At 42.8% G+C, this 25,533-nt stretch overlaps 1 protein-coding gene across 2 annotated transcripts in view; it reads left to right on the plus strand.

The window, feature by feature from the left end:
- Window positions 1–25,533, plus strand: part of ROR2 (receptor tyrosine kinase like orphan receptor 2) — a 240,034-nt gene that overhangs the window by 185,578 nt on the left and 28,923 nt on the right. For both annotated transcript variants that reach the window (XM_006067981.4, XR_003108292.3), the window contains exons 2-4: window positions 189–266; window positions 18,249–18,536; window positions 19,326–19,356. In XM_006067981.4, the coding sequence (XP_006068043.4) occupies window positions 189–266; window positions 18,249–18,536; window positions 19,326–19,356 (397 nt within the window). The remainder of the gene's footprint in view (window positions 1–188; window positions 267–18,248; window positions 18,537–19,325; window positions 19,357–25,533) is intronic.

Consider the following 25,533-nt stretch of genomic DNA (forward strand, 5'->3'; position numbering starts at 1 on the left):
TCTGTGCAACCCCATAGACGACAGCCCACCAGGCTCCACTGTCCCTGGGATTCTCCAGGCAAGAACACTCTAGGTGTTCTATAAACATTGGGCAGTTTTGCTAAAACACTATTGTCTTTGCATGAAAAGCAGAATAAAAGCCCTGAAGAGAAATCTCATTAATGTGTGTGCTGTGCTCTTTTGCCCAGGGCAAGCGGAAGTTCCTGACTCAAGTGACCCTTTGGGACAACTGGATGGACATGACAGCCCTGTTCCAACTCTGAAAGGTAAACCGTGAAGTGTTCTTTGAATGCAAGCATTTGAATGTGTTTTCAGAGTACCATGCAGAGTGACTCGCTGTGCCACTCTACTCAAGGCTTGGCCTGCTGAAATGGATGGTCAGGGTCCCCCATGGCCCGGTGCTGCCCCATGGGTGGGTGTAAAGCTGAATTCCACCTCTGTACTCCAACACTGATCATATCCCAGAGACAGGGTTTGGGGTGAAGTAGATAAGAATAACTTTATTGCTTTGCCAGGCAAAGGGGGCCACAGCAGGCTAATGTCCTCGACTACATGTCCCAACCTGGAGTGGGAAGTGAGAAGTTCTATAGGAATTTCTGGTTCAGGGAACTTTATGGTTCAAGAGGGAGTGATCAGCTTGTTGACATTCTTCTGATTGATTTGTGGTGACGCAAGTAGGAGTTAGCACCATCAGTCTTCTGGTTCCAACTGATCTAAGATCTGATGATTGTTAGCAGCATTCTGTTAACTTCTCCTACCTGGTAGGGATTTCAATATCTGCATAACAGCTCAAAGATATTATTATGTGTACCACACAATAATAATAATAATGTGAGGAGGAACAATGACCCTACTCCAAAGTTGCACTATTGTTGTTGTTGTTGTTTTGACAGCTCCTCCTTTGTCTCTGCATCTCCTCCCTTCCCTGATTAGCAACTGCTTGAACCTGCCCATTGGAACTCAGGCAAGGTTATGAAGGCTCTGTTGTTGTTTAGTCGCTAAGTCCTGTCCACCTGTTTTGTGACCCCCATGGACTGTAGCCACCATGCTCCTCTGTACATGAGATTTCCCAGGCAACAATACTGGATTGGGTTGCCATTTCCTTCTCCAGGGGATATTCCCAACCCAGGGATCGAACCTGTGTTTCCTGCATTGGCAGGCAGATTCTTTACCGCTGAGCCACAAGGGAAGCCCCGTCATAAAGGCTAAATGAAACCTGTTTCCTGTAATCAAGAAATGGGGGGATACAGAAAGGCTTTTGTGCCCAGGAGTCCCACAGGGTCCTGCTTGGTACAGGTGCAGTGGCATGCCTCCTGAAGCAGTTTTGAAAGCTGAGTGGAGCTTGTCACAGCTGGTGGGTGGGTGGGAGGTGAGAGGGAAGGGGTAGACAGATGGCCACTGAAGGGAAGAAGGAGACTGAAGGGAGCTCTGTGGGCCCAAACAGAGCCCTAGGACCTGGACTCCTGGCTTGGCCATGAAGTCTCCTGCTGACAAGGTCTTCTCGGGCTATTCTCCAGATGTAATTGTCCAGACTAGGGAGCGCCTCAGGTGGGCAAGTGGCCTTCCTCCACAGGTCACCAGAGAGCAGGTTATTTGTCTTCTTGCTCCAGTCTTTCCCAGAGGTCACTGCCAAGATCACTGCTCAGTTGGCACACTTTGTAGGCATCTTAGATTTGAAAATCAGTAGACACCATTTCTTGTAATGCAGCCCGTCACTTGAGGAAGTGGTGCTTTGCTCCCTTCATCCCCTGTCACCATATTGCCTCAGTCAGCCCAGGCTGCCACAACAGAACACCACAGGCTGGGTGGCTTAATCGGTAGATGTTTACTCCTCACGGTCCTGAAGACTGGAAGTCTGAAATCAAGGCACTGGCATTGCTGGATCCTAGTGGCATGCTAGGTTTGTAGACAGTGTGGTTTTGCTGTGTCTTCACAGGGAGAGAGAGAGTGGGCTCTGGTCTCTTCTTGTCTTATAAAGACTCGAATCCCGTTATAGGGATCCCACCCTCATGACCTCATCTAACCCTAATTACTTCCCAAAGGTCTCACCTTCAAATGAGGCACCACTACCACATAAGTGCTTAAGGCTTCAACATGTAAATTTGCGGGCACACAGTTCAGTGTATGATAATTAACTGTTAAAACAGCTACTTTATTTCTGTTTAGCTTCTTTTTGTAAGCATTGTTCAGAGCCCAGACATCCAGAAATTTCTCAGCCCCCTGCATGTTGAGGGTCCCTGTGTCCCCTCAGGAATGTATTCACCTCCATGCGTCCAAGGCTGGGGCTCCTGGAGACTGAGTAGAAATGACTCAAGTCCACCAGTCTCAGCTGAGTGGAATAGATGTCCCTCTGTGTCCTGAAAGAACCTCTTGGGATCACACAAGGAACTTCCACATTCTGGCCTCAGAATAGTTGTTTAAATTCACAGAAATAGAGTCGTAGATGTAGAAAGCAAATGTTTGGTTACCAGGAAGGAAGGGGGCAGGAGGGATAAATTGGGAGAATGGGATTGATATACACACACTACTATATGTAAAATAGATAACTAATAAGGACCCACTGTATAGCACGGGGAATTCCACTCAATATTCTGTAATGACCTATGTGAGGAAAGAATCTAAAAAAGAATGGATACATATAGATGTATAACTGATTCACTTTGCTGTATAGCAGAAACTAACATAACATCGTAAGTCAACTACGGTCCAAGAAAAATTATAAAGCAAATGAATAAACAGGGTGTGTGGATCTACTTGCTGTTGGTGGTGCCTTGTGTGTGGAGGCTCCTTTATAATAATTTTCCCCTTTCGTATCTTATGCAGTAAATATATAGGTTAGTTTCCTCACATTGACCCCCTCGCAGTTCTACTGTGGTCACTGTGACCTCGCACAGAGTCAGGATGTTTGGAGGAGAGGGCCTCTTTTTGGCTAGGTAGGGATGTATCTCCATGGTGACCAAGATCTGGGCTCTGGAAATTTGTGTACCATGCTGGGCCTTAGGATAGATTTCTTAGGAAGAAAGGTAGTTTTTGGTGGTTAGATTCTGAAGTCATTTCTCACAAGTGTGATTGAGCTCACAATCTAGTATTATAGAGACTCAGATCCATCACAGGGGTCCTGCCCTCACGGCTCTTGCCCAAAAAGGGACTTGCCCCACTCTTCCTTTGTGCTCCCCTGGCCTCCTCCTCACACCCTCCATGATGGAAGGAACTGGCCTGGCAATGCCAGACTTATTAATCCACGCACTTTTTTTTTTTGTTTAAAGAGCTTCAGGGAGCATTACTACTTGGCCACATTTGGCTTAAATCATATATAAAAAGTAATAATAGTTGAATGGACTGTATGAGCTATTTCTTTAATCCAGTTACCATTTATGATGCCCATGCATCTGTAAAACTGCAGGCAGGTGAAAATGGCTAGCGGGCAGTCTGTCACTGAGCGAACCAGAATCTAAGAATTAGTTACAAGCTTAAAAAGCATTTGAGTTCAGATGTACAGGGCCAGGATTGAGCACTTAACATATAATTGGTGGTTGGTATTCAGAGAGGGAGATCCCAGAGCCGATATAGAAGGAAAAACAGAATACAAAAGGCGTGATTTGCAGCTGAAACGTTTGCCTGAAATTTCTGTGTGCCAAAGTACTGTCATTGTTAGGACTGAAGCTGGCCTTAGGACTCTGGTAATAGTATTTAACAGGAGTTTTATATTCTTTGCCATATTAGATACACTATTTATTATTATTGTACTTACAAAAGTGTTCATTTGGCCTAGAAACCATTTGCTCTTTTGTTCCAAGGCTGTATTTTAAATGCATATGTAACCGGTTTTGTAAAATCAGTACTTTGGAATGTGTGTGGGCAGAGGATCATTTCTGAGAGCCTGAGCTGGTGGTGCTCATCTTGTTCGTCTTGCGTCCTCCAAAAATAGACTCACTTGCTTGTGTCTCCTGCCTTAGGAGAAGGGTGCTCATCATCCCGGCTGAAATCAGAAGGGGAATTCCTGACTCTCTGCACTTGAAGCTGTGTTGCAATTAGAGGTGATCTCAAGGGCGTTCTAAATCACAGGGCAGGAGTTGATGCCTTACTCACCAGCTGCCCCCTGCTATTTGTGACATATTATGTTGTGGTGCTGAACTGAAACTTCCTGGGACAGAGAAAACAAAGCCATCAGCAGAGTTCACCCTGTTGGCATGGATACCATGCCTGATGTCTGTTTCTTGGGCCCCTGATCCACCTAGGATGCAGGGATTGATTAGCATATGTGTTGGGTGCATTTCTGGTTTATTCTGGGACTCTTGCATGTGTGAGTGTGTGTGAGCGTGTGTGTGATTGTTTCCTGGAATTTATGGAGAGTGAGGGTCTCCAAGGCTGATGGGTAAACTTGAAAACAGCACTCTACTTGCAGAAGCTTAGGTCTGTGGCTGGGAACTTCAGGCCAAGCTCAAGCTGTGAGTCTGGGCCCCTGCACCTCCCCTCTGAGTGGCCCCTGGCTGGTCATGGAAATCTGGGGCTCCCCTAGACGGTAAGCAGAGAGTGTCCAATGTTGCACCACTTCCTTGGACAAATCTAATGTGAGTTTCTGGGCTCTGAGCCCTGGCCACTCTCCAGGTGAAGGCTGATCATTGAGCTCCCTTAATCCTCCTGCAGCCAGATTTTTCTGAGCCCATTGGGCTGCCCAGGATCTGAACAAACTGAACATTGTTGGGAGAAATCCCAAACGTACAGATGAGAGATTTCAAAGTGAACAAGTCCTATGCAAGGTGGATTGGGTAGCATAGGACCTCATATACACATATGAGAGCCCTCTCTGTGGGAGGGCAGGGATGCAGCCTGCTTCTCAGAGTGGTGAGGCCAGTGTGGGCCTCCAAGCCTTCCTCTCTGCTTCTCCTTATCCTTCTCAGTGTACCCCTCTCACTGTTTCAGGATAACTGCTGCGACCTGCCCCTCAGCTGGGATGGAGTCATGGTAACTGGTGGCCAGTGCCTGGCTGGACTGTCTATTGTTGTCCCTGCTGAAGGTGACAGACAGGCAGTCGCCCTTTCTCAACCCACTGGGTTTGAACACCAAACTGCACTGGCCTTGTTCTTGTGTGCTTGTCTAATGTGTGTCCCAGGTGTGTGCATCTGTGTGTGTGTTTCTGTCTGTATGAACCCCCCACAACCCCGCCACTGAGAATTCAGCAGCTCGTGTGTACTCCCAGGTGCCTGTTTTTTTGTGTGTGCTTCTCTCTCTGAGTCTGCCCGTGTCATCTGGTTTTCTGGGTCTAGGTCTGTCTTCTTGTGCCCGACCATCTGTGTGTGTGTGTGTGTGTGTGTGTGTAGTGTGTGTGTGTATGTGTGCATCTGTGTCCCTGTCCCTTTAAGAGGATGTGCTACTGTTTGTTGTTCAGCCGCTCAGTGTGTCTGACTCTTTGCGACCCCATGAACTACAGCAACCCAGTGTGACCCTGTTTGTCCAAAGGCCTCCCTCCTTCTTTCTCCTACTTTTCTTCTGCAAACCCACTATAGTAGTTTCCAAGGACTGTCATTACAAAGTACCACAAACTGAGTTCCATAAACAACAGAAATTTGTCCTCATGGTTGTGGAGGCCAGAAGTCCAAAGTCAAGGTTTTGGCATGGTTCGTGCCTTCGGGAGGCTCTGTGGGAGAAACCATCCACATCTCTCTGAGCTTCTGTTTTGCTGGCAGTCCATGCAGTTCCCGGGCGTGGGGCCACATCATTCCAGTATCTGCCTGTTTTCATGTGATCTTTTCTGTGTCTGTATTCAAATCTCCCCCTTTAAAGAATACTAGACATTTGATTAAGGCCCATCCCTATGACCTCATCTTAATTTGATTATTTCTGCAATGACTCGATTTCCAAGTAAGGTCACATTCACAGTTTCCCACTATCTCACTGGAGGAACACAGTTCACCCCACAATACCCTCTTCTCCTCCAAAGACTCTTATATACTTTTCTCCATCTCTCAGGTCCTTTAAATTTCATTTCCCCATTTTTCTCATTGTCTCCGATTCTCATTCTTTCTAGTCTCACACCCTCCTCTGACCCTGGTAAGCTCCTCCTCCCACCCTTTCTGCAACTGGTTCCGTGTAGACCACTAGACAACTCAGTGGGAGCGTCTAAGTGGGAGTGGCCCCTGCCACTGCCCCTGACTGATTTATTGGCCTATAAATACTTCCTTCTGGGAAAAGCAGCTTTATATCCTCCATGCAGCTCTCAGGGTCCCCTTGTCACCTGCCCTTCCAGGCAGGTTGTTTTATTTCCCACCAGTCAAAGCCCTGTGACCTTGTGACCCTGGTACACATGGCTTTCCTTATCTCCTCCCCAGGCCAGCCAGTGTGACCTGGTAAACAGGCAAATCCTCAGACACTTTAGTCATTTAACCACATTGGTGAATACGTGGATGGTCAGTTGGGGTAAAAAAATCATTCATCACTGATCTGACTGTGAGGTCAGGAGTGGTGTCCTCTGGAAATGAGTTCTCCTGTTACCTCTGCCTTTAGTGTGTTTTCATGCTTGGATTGAGCTCACTGTGCAGAGTTTAGGGGTGAGCAGAGAGCTGACCTGGGCACCAGGGAGATGGAATTCATTAGCATCAGTTGTTGAAGTGACCTGCTGTGAGGAAGGGGAAACCCTTTTGGATAATCAAAAGGGAAGACTTCTCCTCTTTTAATGCTGTGGAGGACTGACCAGATCCAACTTAGCTGGATTCTCAGTCACAGGTGCCTAGCTCCTCCCAGCCTGTTCAGTGGCAGCTGGAGAGGTTTGGAGCAGCTCTTGAGGAAGCCCTTGTGAACTAGAGGAGAACTTAGCAATAGCCAGGACAAATACCATATTTCACACATAAAGGAAATGAAACCGAGAGATGAAGTGGCTGTCTGGGAGTTAACCACCAAGAGAAAAAGTAGTATTGTGCTTAGTCTTCTGAGAACTTTCATTCTGTTTTCATTTTGGCCTCCTGTGAATGAATGATGGTTGTAATGGTGGACCAAATTTATTTGGCCACCCTCCCACTTACATTACATACGAGTGCTCAATAAAATACTCATCGAAGATGTAAATGATTAGATGAACTTGCAAGAGAGTTGGAGAAATGCCCAGGAGCCAGGATTAGGAAGGAAACAGAACTGTGACAGTCCTGGGCTGCTGAGGAAGGAACCACTGAGGTGTTCCATTCTGCTTGCAGCCTTAGAGAATGGCCCAATTTTCATGGGAAAGGGTTTATCTGAGATAAAGAGTTGGATTCTGCAGATGTCATGTTGGAAGCAGTGAGAGGCGGTGTCACCATGTGGCCGTGGGGCAGGTGTGGATGCATCCATGGACTCTGGAGTAGACGGGGTACCAATAAGACAAGGACACCTTAGCAAAAGCTGGTGCAGGCAAAAGACAACTACAGACACATCAAATCTTTCCATGCTTTGATGCTGAAAGAGCTTACACTAGAGCAAATACGCAGAAGTAGAAAATCCTGGTTTTGAGATTACATGAAATAACTAAATATGCTAAAGTTACTGATTTCACTGGAATTGGTTGGATTACATTTCCTTCAATCAGGAAAAGTAAGGGGTCGAGACAAAAATCAAGTTTGGTTTTAGGAAATGAAGGAATTTACATTCCTTATATCTTAATATGGGCTTCCTTGGTGGCTCAGATGATAAAGAATCTGCTGCAATGTGGGAAACCCAGGTTCAATCCCTGGGTTGGGAAGATCCCCTGGAGAAAGGAATGGCTACCCACTCCAGTATTCTTCCCTGGAGGATTCCACGGACAGAGGAGGAGATTTTCCCTCATTAGCCCAGGAGGGTGAGGAGAGGGCTTGCCTCAAGCCTGGCTCCAGATGGGACAGACAGGAGGCTTTCCCATGAGAAATGAGACTTGCACCTGCACCTCAGGAAACTAAATTTACATTACCAGAACGTTGTGGAAGGATCAAGAGCCCAAGACTTAACATAAAAACTTGGCACTGCCTATTTCAGGAACCCAGTCCTCAAGGGATTCCCACAGAAAAACCAGCCCTGCAGTGAAAAATTACAAAGTACACTCAGAGAGGCCCAGGATGAGTGATGAGTTAGTAAACAATGAAGCTGAAAGGATTAAAGGTAAAGGAAGAAAAAGCAGTGGTGGGTTTGAAATGGAACCAAAGAGACCTTCTAGAAATGAAAAGTGTAGTAGATAAAATGAGAAACTTGATGGATGGTAGTAGATGGCACAGAGCTAACGATCATAAAAAGATAGGGAATGTAAAAGTAGAAGAGCAGGGAAGGCTCTTATAAGGAAGTTCAAAATATATCTAGAAGGAGATTTCAAAGGAGAAATAAAGGGGGAAGGGAGAAACAGTATTTCATGACATACTGATGGAGGATTTTACATAATTCATGGAAGGCATGAATCTTCAGATGTTCGGTATAGCACTGAGGCCTGTTGAGGCTAAAATAAAAATAAGTTCATAGCTAGTGATACTTTGGAATGGCAAAGACAAGGGAAATAGGAAAAGCAGCCAAAGAGGGGAGAGCTCAGATTATCCACAAAGGCATGGTAAGACTTGTAACAAAACCACAAAAGACAGAGGACAGTGGTGTAATTGTCAGTCTAGAATTCTGTACCCAGCTATACTGGCATTCAAGTGTGAAAGCAACAGATAATTTTAGACCATGACCAAGAGTGTTGACAACCTTTTTTTTACACAAAGAGCAAATGCGAATCAGGAAGAGCTCAGTTGAACCTGGGGGAAAGGAATGAGATGCAGGCAGTGTTGGCAAGGGAAGAACTTGTTAACCAAGTTGGCAAATCTAAATAAATTTTGTTATTGAAAATCATCTGTAATAAGGACCACTGCTGCTGCTAAGTCGCTTCAGTCATGTCCGACTCTGTGCGACCCCATGGACTGCAGCCTACCAGGCTCCTCCATCCATGGGATTTTCCAGGCAACAGTACTGGAGTGGGATGCCATTGCCTTCTCCAATAAGGACCACTAGGAGCTTACAAATGGAGTGTAACTAAACATTGGGAAGCAATAATTCAAAGCTCTGGTGGTTGGGGTGGTGTTTGCAGCTCACAGCATTTCAAGGTGCTTGTATTTCATTGTATTTGGGAAACTTTGCCAAATTAAGTAAGCCTATAAAAAGTAATAAAGCTAACTACTTAAGTATAACTTTTGAATAAGTAAAGGGAGAATAAAGGGAGAAAAACAGAAGAAAAGAGGAAGGAAGAATTAAAAAGCAAAATTAACACTTTTAAAATAAAATCTTTCAGTTAACAATCTCATAGGTTAACACATATAGACTTTTAAATTAGCACGTTAAATTATATATTATTTACAAAATTCATGTCTAGTGCATGCCCAGTTGCTTCAGTAGTGTCTGACTCTTTGCAATCCTGTGGATTGTAGCCCACCAGACTCCTTTGTCCATGGGATTCTCCAGGCAAGAAGACTGGGGTGGGTTGGCATGCCTTCCTCCACGGGATCTTCCCGACTCAGGGATCGAACCAGCATCTTCTGCATTGCAGGTGGATTCTTTACCCATTGAGCCATCTGGGAAGCCCTCATGTCTAGTATATAATCATAAAAATCATTAAAAGTTAAAAATACAGAGTAGAACTACATTAACCAAAAATACTCTGAGGTAACTATATTAACATCCGACAAAATGGTTTTTTAGACACAAAAGCCTTAAATAGTGATATAAAGACTAGATGATGTAATAAATTTGAAGTTTATTGCACCCAGGAACATAGGTTCCAATATTCAAACTCAGCCTCACAGAATTAATAATGTCTATTTGACATATACAGTATCAGTTAGCATGTATCTCATTGAAACTAAAGGTTTCCCGATGACTTAGCAAGTAAAGAATCTGCCTGCAATGCAGGAAATGCAGGAGACACAAGTTGGATCCCTGGGTTAGGCAGATCCCCTGGAGAAGGAAATAACAACACACTCCCGTATTCTTGCCTGAGAAATCCAATAGACAAAGAGACTGCTGGGCTACAGTCCTTAGGGTCACAAAGAGTCAAACACGACAGACCACACACAAACGCATGGTCACACACTGATTGAAACTAAGCATTTTTAAAAATTTGAGCAACAAATTGACAAGTTTAATCTTTTGGGCATATATAAGTCCCTGCACTGAACAATTAGAGAAAATACATTCTTGCCAATCAATGTGGAGCATTTCAGGAACTGACTGTACTAGACTGTAAAGCAAATCACAGTGGTATCAAAGAATTATCATCACATGACTATGTTTTGTGACAGCAGTATCATTAAAGCATACCTTTAGTAAGTCATAGCCAAAAATTTATAAATTAGAAGTGGAGTCTGACCGACCATATGGAGATTAAATACATTAACTTATTTGATGGCTAACCCTTGGGAAATTTCTCACTTAATGCATACATTAGAAAAGAGAAAGATAGAAAATTTATCAACTGTAGAAGTTAAAAATATAAAGATTTGAATAGATAATTACAGTAGGAGAGGCTCAAGGGCCAGTAAACCTTCCTAAGGACTCTTGAGCTCATGAGGAATTCTTAAGGTGCAACCTAAAACAGTAGTACTATTTCATGTCCATCACATTGGCAAACATTTTAACCCACACCCCCCCGCAAAAAAAAAACAAATGCTGGCAAAGTTATAGGGGAAATACTTTAACTCACTTTTAGTGGAGTACAAATGGTTTCAAGCACTTTTAAGACATAGATAAATGAAAGATTTCAAGGCCTATGACTTACCACTAATGCATGCAGTTGGGTGCTTGCAAGGTTACTCCCATACATGTACAGAATGAGATATATACAGGTCATCATTATACACTGTCTGCACTAGCAAAAATGTAGAAACAAATTATTGCCCCCAAATGGGAAATGGATAAAGAAATTGTGGATTCTTTGTACAGTAGAATATTATGAAGTAATTAAACAAATGAACTGCATCAACAGAGAAACCCCAAGCTGACTTTGAGTAAAAAAAAATAGCAAAGAAGGTCTTTCAGGGGAAATTCTATAAATATAAAATATAAATATGCTTTGGAATAGTACATACTCATTCTCTGGAGAAATAAGGGAAGGGTGTGCTTTAGTTACAATTCAGAATGTCTTATTTTTTTAATTACTGTGAGTCAACATTAAAAAAACTAAGATCATGGCATCCAGTCCTATCACTTCATGGCAAATAGATGGGGAAAATATGGAAACAGTGTCAGATTTCATTTTCTTGGGCTCCAAAATCAATGTGGATGGTGACTGCAGCCACGAAATTAAAAGACACTTGCTCCTTGGAAGAATGGCTGTGACAAGCCTAGACAGTGTATCAAAAAGGAGAGACATCACTTTAACAAAGGTCCATATAGTCAAAGCTATGATTTTTCCAGTAGTCATGTATGGATGTGGGAGTTGGACTATAAAGAAGGCTGAGTGCCGAAGAATTGATGGCTTTTGAACTGTGATGTTGGAGAAGACTCTTGAGAGTCCCTTGGACTGCAAGGAGATCAAACCAGTCAATCCTAAAGGAAATCAGTCCTGAATATTCATTGGAAGGACTGATGCTAAAGCTGAAGCTCCAATACTTTGGCCACCTAATGTGAAGAACTGACTCATTGGAAAAGACCCTGATGCTGGGAAAAATTGAGGGCAAGAGGAGAAGGGGGCAACAGAGGATGAGGTGGTTGAATGGCATCACTGAATCAATGGACATGAGTTTGAGCAAATTCAGGAAGATAGTGATGAACAGAGAAGCCTGCCGTGCTGCAGTTCATGGGTTGCAAAGAGTCAGGCATGACTTAGTGACTGAACAACAACAACAACAACGAAGTCAAATATGGTAAAATGTTTGCATAAAATCTTGATGTTGTATACATGCATGCTAGTGTGTTAATATCTGTATTTTTCTCTGCAACATTTCAGTGTTAAAAATTGTTAGCTCAGAATCATTAATACTGAATAGGAAGCAAGAGGAGATATGAGCAGTATGAATTTTGGAAGCTAAAAGGCTGTATTATTGTTATTTGAAGAAAATGATATCTTCAAAGAAAATCTAAGACAGTCAACTCAGAAGCTATCATAACTAAGGTAGTTCAGTAAAGTGGGACGGTAAAAGAAAAATATACTTGCTGCTGCTGCTGCTAAGTCGCTCAGTCGTGTCCGACCCTCAGTGACCCCATGGACTGCAGCCCACCAGGCTCCTCCATCCATGGGATTTTCCAGGCAAGAGTACTGGAGTGGGGTGCCATTGCCTTCTCCGAAAATACACTTGAGGGACAGAATAATGACCTATCAGTGATGTCCATGTCCTAATCCCTGAACCTGGAAATGTGTCACCTTATTTCATAGGACAGGGACTGTGCAGATGGCACTAAGTTCAGGATTTTGATGTGGAAATGATCCTGGATGATCCATATGGCCCAATGTAATCACAGAGGTCCTTGTAAGAGAAAGACAGGAAGGTCAGAGCCACTTGTTGGAGATGTTGATAAATGGAAACAGAAGTTAGAGTGATGTAAGGAAGGCACCAAGAGCCAGGGCATGCAGGTGGCCTCCAAAAGCTGGGAAAGGCAAGGAAAAGACTCTCCCAGAGCCTGCAGAAGAAATACCATCCTGCCAACACCTTGATTTTTGGACTTCTGACCTGCAGAACTGTGTGACAGTGTATTTGTGTTGTGTTACATTACTAAGTTTGTGCTAATGTGTTACAGCAAAAGTAGGAAATTTGTACAATATGTAGAAATCTAATAGTTTTCCCATAATAAATGCACTTATCTCTCCATCAACATCACAATTTTTAAGTGGAAGTTATCAGGATGATTCTAAATTGAATCTGAAAGAGAAGTAGCCTTGAAATTAAGAAATATACCCCTCAAAGTAACATTTGTTATTCTTGATGTCAAAATGTATTTCAATCATCTTAATGTAAAAAAAAAAAAAAAAAAGATGTTGCCATAGCAGCAGGCCAAGATCAGTGGTGTTAGGGGTAAGGTTAGCAATGAATAGAAGCTGTTTTGATGGGAGAATACCCTTTGTAGAGGTAACCTGAAAGTGAAATGAAAGTGAAGTCGCTCAGTCGTGTCCGACTCTTAGTGACCCCATGGACTGCAGCCTACCAGGCTCCTCCGCCCAGGGGATTTTTCAGGCAAGAGGACTGGAGTTCACTTTCACTTTTCACTTTCATGCATTGGAGAAGGAAATGGCAACCCACTCCAGTGTTCTTGCCTGGAGAATCCCAGGGACGGGGGAGCCTGTTGGGCTGCCGTCTATGGGGTCACACAGAGTCGGACACGACTGAAGCGACTTAGCAGCTTAGCAGCAGCAGAGGTAACTTTCTGGCACAGAATTGACCCATGAGAAATAGAAAAGATCCCAGGACAAGAGGTTCTTGGCTGACTGCACAATGAGAGATCAGTTGGATGGATGTGTTTTAGGAAAAGCAAGGGACATGCCCCTTCAAAGTAAGGGAAAGTATAGGTAGGGAGAGAACCTTGAACCAGAATCAAGAACCAGAAGCCTTGATACAATGGGTATAAATTAGATTTTCTTCATTATTTGTCTTTCTGATTTCTTCCTGAAGGCTCATTATTATTCACTTGCCTAGGGAGGGAGCTGTGAATGTATGAAGTTGCCATGTAATCCACCCATGGTTTTGGTCTCTGAGTTTCTCATAGAGCATAAAGGAGGCTGATTTCAGGCCTGGGTTGGGACATGGATGATATCTGTGGAGATCCTTCCTTTTGTCCATTCCCAGCTGGACAGGCCTTTTAAATGCTGGTATACTCGGAACTCCCCAGATGTAGGTGCTGGTCACTTAGGAGCTTTCTTTCTAGTCCCAGTGTCCCTTCCAGCAATGCTTTCAGTGTTGTTTCTGATCAGCTTTAAGTTCATTCTTGGATGGGTTTTGTTTTTCTCTTTCCTCAGCCCTTCAAAGCAGGATTCTGGGTCTAGGCTGCACACTTAGAGCTTTAGACAAATTCCCAGGCACTTAGTGGCATGCTGTGCAGGTGGATATTTTTATCAGCTTCCACGTGACCCCAATGTGAAGTCATCGTTGAACCCCACGGGTTTAGATGGTATAGAATGGAGAGTTGTCAAGAACTCCACATGTGGATTAGATCCCTTCACTAGCTTCCCCTTCATTTTCTGTAAATTGAGGAAGCTGTGACTTCAGGAGTGCGTGTTCATCTGGTCAAGAGTGAAGAGAATGCATATAAATTGGGCACCTCAGGGTGGGAGAAAATCAGAGGAAGTCTTACCCTAGGTCTGAGCAAAGCTGAGGGTGATGGCTAGTACTTTTGAAAGGATGCTTCCAGGAGTGTGGCCCTCTTCCCCTTTGCCTGGCATCTCCACCTCCCCTCTACCTGCTTTTACCTGGTTTGTTCACCTGGTCTTACCATGCCCACCCCTCCTCAGGAGACATTTGCTGACGTAGGGATTACATTTTTAATGTTATGCAGCCATTGTTACTTTCTAGTTCCAGACATTTTCATTACTCCCAAAGGGAGACCCTATACTTATTTAGAGTTACTCCTTAAATTCCCCTTCCCCAGCCTCTGGCAACTACTAATTTGTTTGCTGTCTCTGGATTTACCTATTACGGATATTTCATAAACAGATATAATCAAGATAAATTGATATAATTTATCAATTATAAATTGATAAACAGAAATAATCAAGAGTGCTTTAAAGATTAAATCAACTGTGTAAGGTGCTTGATTCCAGCACAAATGGATTTCTCCAGTCCTTGTTAGCTAGAGTTGATTAAGCATCAAAAAGGGAAATACTAGCACCATCCCTGGTTAGGCCATCTGACTCGTGTACAGTAAGTCCCCTACATACAGATGAGTTCTGTTCCTAGAGCATGCTCATAAGTCCAATTCATTCATGAGTCCAAAAATGTTAGCCTAGGTACCCAACTAATACAATCGGCTATATAATACTGTATAATACTGTACTGTAATAGGTTCATAATATTTTCTATATAAATAATACATAAAAACAAATAAGCAAAAAAATTAAGAAAACATTTTCAACCTTACAGTACAGTACCTGGAAAAGTACAGTAGTACCAGCTACATCACCACTGTTTTTGCACTTGCTTCCAGACATCCTGGGCTTGAAATAAAGATACCATGCTACTGTACTCTATACAGTTCTACACTAAAGTACACAAAAGCATAACCACATGTAGAGGATGCACGCATGTGACAGTGTATGCCAGATACGTGAACCAACTTACATGATTAGACATGCGAATGCACGTTCAAATCTTTGAAAGTCTGAAACTCGGAGGTTCCAATGTAGGGGACTTACTGTAGATGGTTTCACAGTGCCCCACCCAGTGGGTGGGTGAGGGTTAACATCACACGCTCTGTGCCCACATGAAAGGCAAACCAAGAAGGAGGTCATCTTCCCTGTTCTGCATTTCTCAGAAAAGTAGCCTTCCTGGAAGAAAGACTAGGTCTAAACCACCATCAGTTATCAATCAGGGGTGTAGGAGAAGCTGTTCACTGGAGCGGAGAAGGATTTCAGGTTTTTGTACTCCCTCACTGTGAAAAAACAAGATATTCTTGAAAAGAAGTAGACCATGAGAGTCTGTATATAAAGTAACTGGACAGTCTCGAGCTCTCCCCAGGTTTCCTTCTATAAGTTGTACTAAAGAAACCCTCTCCTTAACTTTCTCCTCTGAGTGGTTCTCTCCCTTTCTTCTCTTTCTTGACTCATATTTTTTTTTTCCACTTTGAAGAAGATCCTCCTGTATCTTTCAAGATATTTAGATGATCAATGGAGATGTCCCAAGTTGATGTATGCAAATACCCTAAAAATGGAGGAAGGTGGTGGCAGAACTGCTTTTAAGCCAGTCCTCCAAACAGATGACTCAGTCTTAGCCCTCAGAACCCTAGGCCTGCTCCTTTTAGATTTTTGCTAGTCAGCTTGGAGACACAGATCCTTACGCTCCTGTGTCTGTGTCTCCCAGGAAGCCATGGAGTGTCAAAGGCCTTTAGAAAAACTGTCATCAGCGTAGAGATGAGAAGTATAATTAAACTTGTACCAGACAGAAGAGATCATGGTGATTTTAATCTAATATGTCATTTGCTATTTTAAGTTATGATTTGATGACTATTTTACATGCCCTACTGTTGCTTTTTAGTGTTATGAGACCTTAATGAAGCATTTGAATCTTAAACAATTGGTAACTACTTGGGTTCTGGCCAGAACACAGTGAAACGACGTGTGTGCTATAATCTGGGCAGCCCAGATTATACCATAGCAACTGCTTCGGACTGTCAGATCAGATCTCATTTTGGTTTCAAAAATGCAGGATCTAGGGCAGGAGCCTCAGCAGGAACGCAGGTCTCCCTGAGTTGAGCCTTTGTGGTTAGTGGACAACCATGACATCCAGAATGTTACCTGCTTGATTTAGCCTCTTTCCAGAGTTTTGTCATTAACATTTCAGTTACCTTCTGGCTTTGTGTCATCAATAAGAATTCTCTTGTACAACTTAATTCACTGCATTAAAAAGGGGATTGGCTAGCAGAAAATAAAGGTTGAACCTAATAATGTTGTTAATAATAATCACAAATAGTAATCAGCCCTAGTTAGTGACACCTCTCTACACAGATATCTACCCACTCTCTCTTGTGAAGGGAAACTATCTTCATCTTGAAATTCACAGCCTCCCGCCTCTTCAGCTTCTTGCTATCTCCTTCACCCAGCCTGTGAAACTTATCCCCGGGGTCCACTAGAAATCCTATAGTTTTTCATCCAGTTAAATCAGTAATACAGATATGTGCCATCTTTCCATCTTTTACTTCATTAAATAAAACAAAAAAGAGACCAACCAAAAATCAAGACACAAGATTTAGAACAGAACTATCCTTTATAGTCTTTTTCAGATTGCTCTGTTGTCTTAGTTTGTCTGCAGTGATCTCATCTCCTGATGATTGATTGTCTTGTCTCTCTAGCCTTAGTGGGTTTTTTTGGTGTTATGGAATTTTATTGTGCATGTTTATCTTAACAGAGAGTATCCCTCCAGCCCCTGACCAACAGCACGTGTGCGCACACACACACACACAAGCACAAATCCCTCCCAACTGCTGTCTGTTTCACTTCCTCTTGTTCCCTATGGTTTGTGTCACTAGCTGAGAGCTCCTGACTGTGATTGAATGGGGCCCCACATTCCAGGGCAGCATTTCCAGCCCTACTTGCTCTGTATTTCAGGTACCTTTAGGCCCTGTTTTCCCTTTTGAATTCGAACCTGGGATGTTTTCTTCCTGGTTCTGCCCTGGGTGCAGTGGGACAGAGCCTTCCACAACACTCAGCCTTGTTATTTTTGTTCTGTTCAGACCAATGATTAGCTTGTTTGTGCGGATGTCTCTGTTTTGTCACACACTTTCTTCTTCTCATTTCCTTATTGTGGCTTGTGCTTTATGATGTGGTAGGAAAGAGGATGGACTTTCTGAGCATGAATTTGCTTAATAAATTAGTGAGGTTAGATTAGATTTAGTGCTTGCAGAGAGAATGTGATCCTCATTATTTGCAGATTCTGTATTTTCAAGTTTACTTATAACCTAAAATGTGTTTGTAGCCCCAAAATCAATTCTCAGAGCATCCATAGACATGCCTACAGCAGTCAAAATTTTGAATTGCTGATGTACATGTTCCCTGATGAGCTTGTACAAAACAACACCCTGTCTAATGCCCCAGCTCATACTATAAACAAATGTCCTTTCCATGATCTGTTTAGTCCCCTGTATTTGCATTTTTGTGCTTTCTGTTGGTGATTGGCTATTTAAAACGCTCCCAGTAATGGTGCTGAAGTGCTGTCTGGTGCCGTAAACACAAGTGTGCCTTAGGGTGAAAGCGTGTGTGCTAGATAAGCTTCTTTCAGACCAAGTTATAGGGCTGTTGGTTGTGAGCTCAGTGTTAATGAATCAATAGTACTTATTAAATAAAGTGTCTTTAAACTGAAGCACACTGAAACAAGGTTCTTTATTGATCAGTTGGTGAGAATACTGTGAGCCGAGGCAATCAGGAACCTTACCCTGTCTTTCTTCAGGAGCAGCCCATTCCCTATTTGCTCCTTCAGTGGTGGAGGCAACATTCTAGAATATAATTACCCCCATTAAGCCAATAAGGAGAGTGGGAAGTTTGTATGTGACAGTCAGAACCTCCCCCAAGCAGTTCCTAGAAGGCGCCCCAGGGAGCCCTTTCTCCCTGTTCTCACCGACATTTGCTCTTCTCTGATTCTTCTCCTTTGCAGGGTACTTTTTGAATTTTCTGGAGCCAGTTAACAATATCACCATAGTCCAAGGCCAGACAGCGATTCTGCACTGCAAGGTGGCCGGAAACCCGCCACCCAGTGTGCGGTGGCTGAAGAACGACGCCCCAGTGGTGCAGGAGCCCCGGCGCGTCATCATCCGCAAGACGGAATACGGTTCCCGGCTGCGGATCCAGGACCTGGACACGACGGACACTGGCTACTACCAGTGCGTGGCCACCAACGGGGTGAAGACCATCACTGCCACCGGCGTCCTGTTTGTGCGACTCGGTGAGTGGGCACGGCCCCCGGCACATTGCTTATCAAATAGGAAGGTCCCCAGCCACTGAGCACAGATTAATTTGCAGTTTGAAACTGAACACACACAAGCAACAGAGAGGAAATCAATAAAACCCTTCCCTGAGGCCTTTCCCATTGTGCATGAGGTCCCCAGCTTAACCTGTTACCCATTTACTAGTAATAAAAGAAAATAGACGCAGATGGAGGGGTCTATAAACCTGGAGTGCAGAAAATAATGCCAGACATGTTGTGTGTCAGGAGGTCACCCCCATGGGGGAGGCCCAGGCGATCCAGACAGGCACCCACCCACCCTCGGAAACCCGACCCAGCGCAGTGGATGGGTGGGGAACAGAAGGTGAAGACGATTCTGTACTCTTGCACTTATCACAGGTGGCACAAAGCAATCAACTGGCAGACAGAGATGTATCCCTTTCATCCTAGTTATGAGGAGGTCCCTACAATGCCCCAGCCATTTTGTCACCAGTGAGTAAGACAGATCTTGTGAATCAAGGTTGGATGAGAAGAAAGAAAAGACAGCAAAAATTCCCAAAATATCTCCCGATGTTTCTGCATCAACAGAGAGCACCCCTTCCATCCTCAGTGGGTTTTGCCATCCCTGGCATATAATCTTGGGCAGAGGCAGAGCTGGAGGCTGAAGATGGCTCACCACAAATGAGCACCCTGGGCTGCGGTTGCCTTTACCACAGGCCAGATTGGAAAAAAAATTTATTCCAAATCATGAAGTATTAATAACTTGTCTTTTTTTTTTTTTAATTTTAGGTCCAACACACAGCCCAAATCATAACTTTCAGTAAGTATCTGCTTTCCTCAAACCATTTTCTCATTCTTTGTGGGCTTCCGTTATATAAGAATTCAGGTTATAAATTGGGCAAACATATGTCTTTGCTGAATTTGCTAGAAGTTGGCTAGACTTCACACAGGGATGGCAATGTGCTTGCTTTGGGCTGGAAAACGGTTGTATTTTCCATGTTGAGTGTTAGGGAAAAGGCCATAAAAACACTGATAGTTGTTTTCAGAGATTATGACCTTACAGGACAATGGGAGGCAGAGTAAGTGTACAGACCATTCTGCCGGGGCTGCCAAGACCCTGATGTCCCAAGAGCATTTGAAACAGGGAAGTGGATGCGTGCATGCTAAGTCACTTCAGTCATGTCCAACTCTTTGCAACCCCATGGACTATAGCCTGCCAGGCTCCTCTCTCCATGGGATTCTCCAGGCAAGAATACTGGAGTGCCCTCCATGCCCTCCTCCAGGGGATCTTCCCAACCCAGGGATCGAACCCATGTCTCTTACATCTCCTGCATTGACAGGTGGGTTCTTTACCACAAGTGCCACCTGGGAAGCCCAAACAGGGAGGTAGTTACCCTGAAATCTCAGCACCACCCATAACTGCATCACCAGCTACAGTCTATGAAATGTATGCTCATGGAGCCTCCACCATGGGGTGGGGGTCGGGGGTTCTCAGACCCATTTCAGAGATGAGGAGACTGAGGCTCAGAACCTGGCTCACTGGTCTTCACCTAGCTGCGGGCAAGTTCTGGCTGTGAACTCAGGCCTCTCTTTTGCTGATGCAGCATCTTTTCTCCTCTGGACCTCACAGGTCCATGAGAATCACTCTTTTCAGCCCCTGTGCTTGAGGTTAGCAGTGGCCGTGGATTCCTCATTTCCTGGACAGGCCATTGCTTCATCTCCCAAAGTTCTGAGCAGTGGCACAGACACTGTGTTGGTCAGCCAAGCAGTGTCTGCTTATCTGTGTCCCCCTGCAGCCTCATAAACACTGGCCATTGCGCTGAGGTAGGGAAATGCACGGTCTCACTTTTGTTCACTTTTTCACATAAATTAATATTGAACTTGACATGTTTAATTAACAGTGTCAGTGTGTTTTACATTTCCCTGATGGTCTTTCTCCTGCTCTCTGTCTGTGGGAATTCCTGTTGTTTCCCACATGCACAGTGGCTGCTTTGTTAGGCTGGTGGACAGTTTCTCTAGGGGAGATTCTGGGGAGTAGGACAGGCAGGGACACAGGATGCACCTCTCATAAGAGAAAACCTGCCAGTGGCGGGTGGGTGGGGAGGGCACAAAGGTCACATCCCTGCCACAGTGTGGACCCATTTCTCTTATCTTCCAAGATGATTCTCACATCCATTCATTTCTGCTGCTTGGAAGGAGGAAAACTGATACTAACTGCTTTGTTCTCCCTTTCTGTCACCGTGAGGCCGTGATAGACATTTCCTAGCTTATGGTGCTTCTTTGTCAGCTGGTTCTTCATAGTCTTTGCCCGTGATCCTCACACTGTTTGTTTCTTAATTATTTTTAATAATTATGTCTTATTTCTTGCTGGAGAGGATGTAGAGGAAAAGGAATCCTCCTACACTGCTGGTGGGAAGGTAAATTGGTACAGCCACTATGGAAAACAGTATGAAGGTTCCTTAAAAAACTAAGAACAGTTACTATATCATTCTGCAATCCCACTCCTGGGTGTATATTCAGAGAAAACCATAATTTGAAAAAGACACCTGCACCCCTATGTTCATAGCAGCACTATTTGCAATAGTCAAGACATGGAAGAAGCCTAGGTGTCCACTGACAGATGAATGGATAGGAAGATGTGTGGTATATATACACTGGAATTACTCAGCTGTAAAAATAAATGAAACAATGTGATTTGCAGCAACATGGATGAACCTAGAGATTATCATATTAAGTGAAGTAATTCTGACAAAGACAAATGCCAAACAATATCACTTATATGTGAAACTTAAAAAGATGATACAAATGAACTTATTTACAAACCTCATTTACATAAATAATAGACTTATGATTATCAAAGTGGATAATGGGGTGAGAGGGGAGAGATAAGTTAGGAGTTTCAGATTAACAGATATACACTACTATATATAAAATAGGTAAACAAGGCCCTACTGTATAGCACAGGGAACTATACTCAATAGCTTGTAATAACCTATAAGGGAAAAGAATGTGAAAAAATATATATATGTGTAACTGAATTGCTTTGTTGTACACTTGAAATTACACAAATTGTAAATTAAGTATATTTCAATAAAAAAGAGGTGATTAAAACATTGAAAAAATAAAAATCATAGAAATTGATGACAAAAATTAATGTCTTATTTCTTGATTATGTAGAAGTTAATATTCTTCTGTCATTTATTAATAATTGCCAGTAATTGTATGGGTGTTTATGTTGTCTTGTTAAAGAACACACTAATTTCCTTGAAGAATTCCGATGTTATTTTGATTAGAATTGCAATGAATTTTTAGATAAATTTGGTTGAAAATTAATATCTAAATCAAATTGTCCTATCAAGGACCACTTTCTTTGTGTTTTAAGATATTCTTTTCCATGACATTTTATTATGAAAAATTCAACCACATGAAAAAGTAGAAAGAATTTTACAGTGGACATGCAATCCATATACCTGCCAATGAGATCCTGCCATTTACATTTTACTCTGCTAGCCTATTTTTACATACATTTCCATTCATCAGTCATCTAATTTTTTATTCATTTCAATAAGTTGCAGATATTTGTACACTTATCCTGAAATATTTTACATACCATTATGGATTATGATATCACTTAGAAATATTGTGGGTATCGTTAACAAGAGTTCAACATCTGTGTACTTACTATTCTCATCTCTTCTTTTTGAGTTAAACTTGCATACAATGAAATGCACAGATCTTATGTATTTTATTAATAAGCTCCAAAAATGTGAAAACCTCTACACTATAAACCCTTATCCAGGCACAGAACATTCCTATTATTCTAGAAAGTTCCATGATCCAACTTCTTAATCACTACTCCCCCACCCCAGGCAATGATTGTCCTGACTTTTTTTCTACCATGAGCTAAGGTTACATGTTTTAGAACTGCATAGAAATGAAATCCTGTAGCACGTAGACACTTGAACCTGGTTTCCTTCAGTTCAGTTCAGTGCAGTTGCTCAGTTGTGTCCGACTCTTTGTGACCCCATGAACCACAGCAAGCCAGGCCTCCCTGTCCATCACCAACTCCTGGAGTCCACCCAAACCCATGTCCATCGAGTCAGTGATACCATCCAGCCATCTCATCCTCTGTCATCCACTTCTCCTCATGCCCTCAATCTTTCCCAACATCAGGGTCTTTTCAAATGAGTCAGCTCTTCACATCAGGTGGCCAAAGTGGAGTTTCAGCTTCAACATCAATCCTTCCAATGAACACCCAGGACAGATCTCCTTTAGGATGGACTGGTTGGATCTCCTTGCAGTTCAAGGGACTCTCAAAAGTCTTCTCCAACACCACAGTTCAAAAGCATCAATTCTTCAGCACTCAGCTTTCTTTATAGTCCAACTCTCACATCCATACATGACTACTGGAAAAACCATAGCCTTGACTAGATGGACCTTTGTTGGCAAAGTAATATCTCTGCTTTTTAATATGCTATCTAGGTTGGTCACAACTTTCCTTCCAAAGAGTAAGTGTCTTTTAATTTCATGGCTGAAATCACCATCTGCAGTGATTTTGGAGCCCCCCAAAATAAAGTCTGACACTGTTTCCCCATCTACTTGCCACGAAGGGATGGGGACCAGATGCCATGATCTTCATTTTCTGAATGTTGAGCTTTAAGCCAACTTTTTCACTCTCCTCTTTCACTTTTATCAAGAAGCTCTTTAGTTCTTCTTCACTTTCTGCCATAAGGGTGGTGTCATCTGCATATCTGAGGTTATTGATATTTCTCCCGGCAATCTTGATTCCAGCTTGTGCTTCTTCCAGTCCAGCGTTTCTCATGATGTACTCTGCATAGAAGTTAAATAAGCAGAGTGACCATATACAGCCTTGATGTACTCCTTTTCCTATTTGGAACCAATCTATTATTCCATGTCCAGTTCTAACTGTTGCTTCCTGACCTGCATACAGATTTCTCAGGAGGCAGGTCAGGTGGTCTGGTATACCCATCTCTTTCAGAATTTTCCACAGTTTATTGGGATCCACACAGTCAAAGGCTTTGACATAGTCAATAAAGCAGAAATAGATGTTTTTCTGGAACTCTCTTTCTTTTTTGACAATCCAGTGAATGTTAGCAATTTGATCTCTGGTTCCTCTGCCTTTTCTAAAACCAGCTTGAACATCTGGAAGTTCACGGTTCACGTGTTGCTGAAGCCTGGCTTGGAGAATTTTGAGCATTACTTTACTAGCGTGTGAGATGAGTGCAATTGTGTGGTAGTTTGAGCATTCTTTGGCATTGCCTTTCTTTGGGATTGGAATGAAAACTGACCTTTTCCAGTCCTGTGGCCACTGCTGAGTTTTCCAAATTTGCTGACATATGGAGTGCAGCACTTTCACAGCATCATCTTTCAGGATTTGATATAGCTCAACTGAAATTCCATCACCTCCACTAGCTTTGTTCATAGTGATGCTCCCTAAGGCCCACTTGACTTCACATTCCAGGATGTCTGGCTCTAGGTGAGTGATCACACCATTGTGATTATCTGGGTCATGAAGATCATTTTTGTGTAGTTCTTCTGTGTATTCTTGCCACCTCTTCTTAATATCTTCTGCTTCTGTTAGGTCCATACCATTTCTGTCCTTTATTGAGCCCATCTTTGCATGAAATGTTCCCTTGGTATCTCTAATTTTCTTGAAGAGATCTCTAGTCTTTCCCATTTATTGTTTTCCTCTATTTCTTTGCATTGATAGCTGAGGAAGGCTTTTCTTATCTCTCCTTGCTATTCTTTGGAACTCTGCATTCAGATGCTTATATCTTTCCTTTTCTCCTTTGCTTTTCTCTTCTCTTCTTTTCACAGCTATTTGTAAAGCCTCCTCAGACAGCCATTTTGCTTTTTTGCATTTCTTTTCCATGGGGATGGTCTTGCTTCCTGTCTCCTGTACAATGTCATGAACCTCCGTCCGTAGTTCATCAGACACTCTGTTTATCAGATCTAGGCCCTTAAATCTATTTCTCACTTCCACTGTATAATCATAAGGGATTTGATTTAGATCATACCTGAATGGTCCAGTGGTTTTCCCCACTTTCTTTAATTTCAGTCTGCATTTGGCAATAAGGAGTTCATGATCTGAGCCACAGTCATCTTCTGGTCTTGTTTTTGCTGACTGTATAGAGTTTCTCCATCTTTGGCTGCAAAGAATATAATCAGTCTGATTTTGGTGTTGACCATCTGGTGATGTCCATATGTAGAGTCTTCTCTTGTGTTGTTGGAAGAGGGTGTTTACTATGACCAGTGAGTTCTCTTGGCAAAACTCTATTAGCCTTTGCCCTGCTTCATTCTGTACTCCAAGGCCAAATTTGCCTGTTATTCTAGGTATTTCTTGACTTCCTACTTTTGTATTCCAGTCTCCTATAATGAAAAGGACATCTTTTTTGGGTGTTAGTCTAAAAGGTCTTGTAGGTCTTCATAGAATCATTCAACTTCAGCTTCTTCAGCATTACTGGTCGGGGCATAGACTTGGATTACTGTGATATTGAATGGTTTGCCTTGGAAATGAATAGAGGTCATTCTGTCGTTTTTGAGATTGCATCCAAGTACTGTATTTCGGACTCTTTTGTTGACTATGATGGCTACTCCATTTCTTCTAAGGGATTCCTGCCACCAGTAGTAGATATAATGGTCATCTGATTTAAATGTCAAGTAGTATTATCAGAACTCAAAACTGTGCAATGTCTTGGGTGTCAGTGGTAATTTATAGTAGTTTTACATTAGATTTCACCAGTAAATATTGAAGTTGAACATGTTTGTATTGGTTTAATAATCATTGGATTGCCAATTTAAATACAATTTATTCTTATTTATGGATTCAACACTTGCAAATTTTCTTACTGAGTGAAATTTCTTCATAACCCCTAAATTAATAATCAGGATGTTTTCATGGTCACTCACGGATATGTACAGAGCAGTGAAAAATTTGAGTCGCCCCATGCTTGCATTCGCAGCTGAGGCCTGCCAT

Source organism: Bubalus bubalis, chromosome 3, assembly GCF_019923935.1.
Source record: "Bubalus bubalis isolate 160015118507 breed Murrah chromosome 3, NDDB_SH_1, whole genome shotgun sequence".
Taxonomy (NCBI): domain Eukaryota; kingdom Metazoa; phylum Chordata; class Mammalia; order Artiodactyla; family Bovidae; genus Bubalus; species Bubalus bubalis.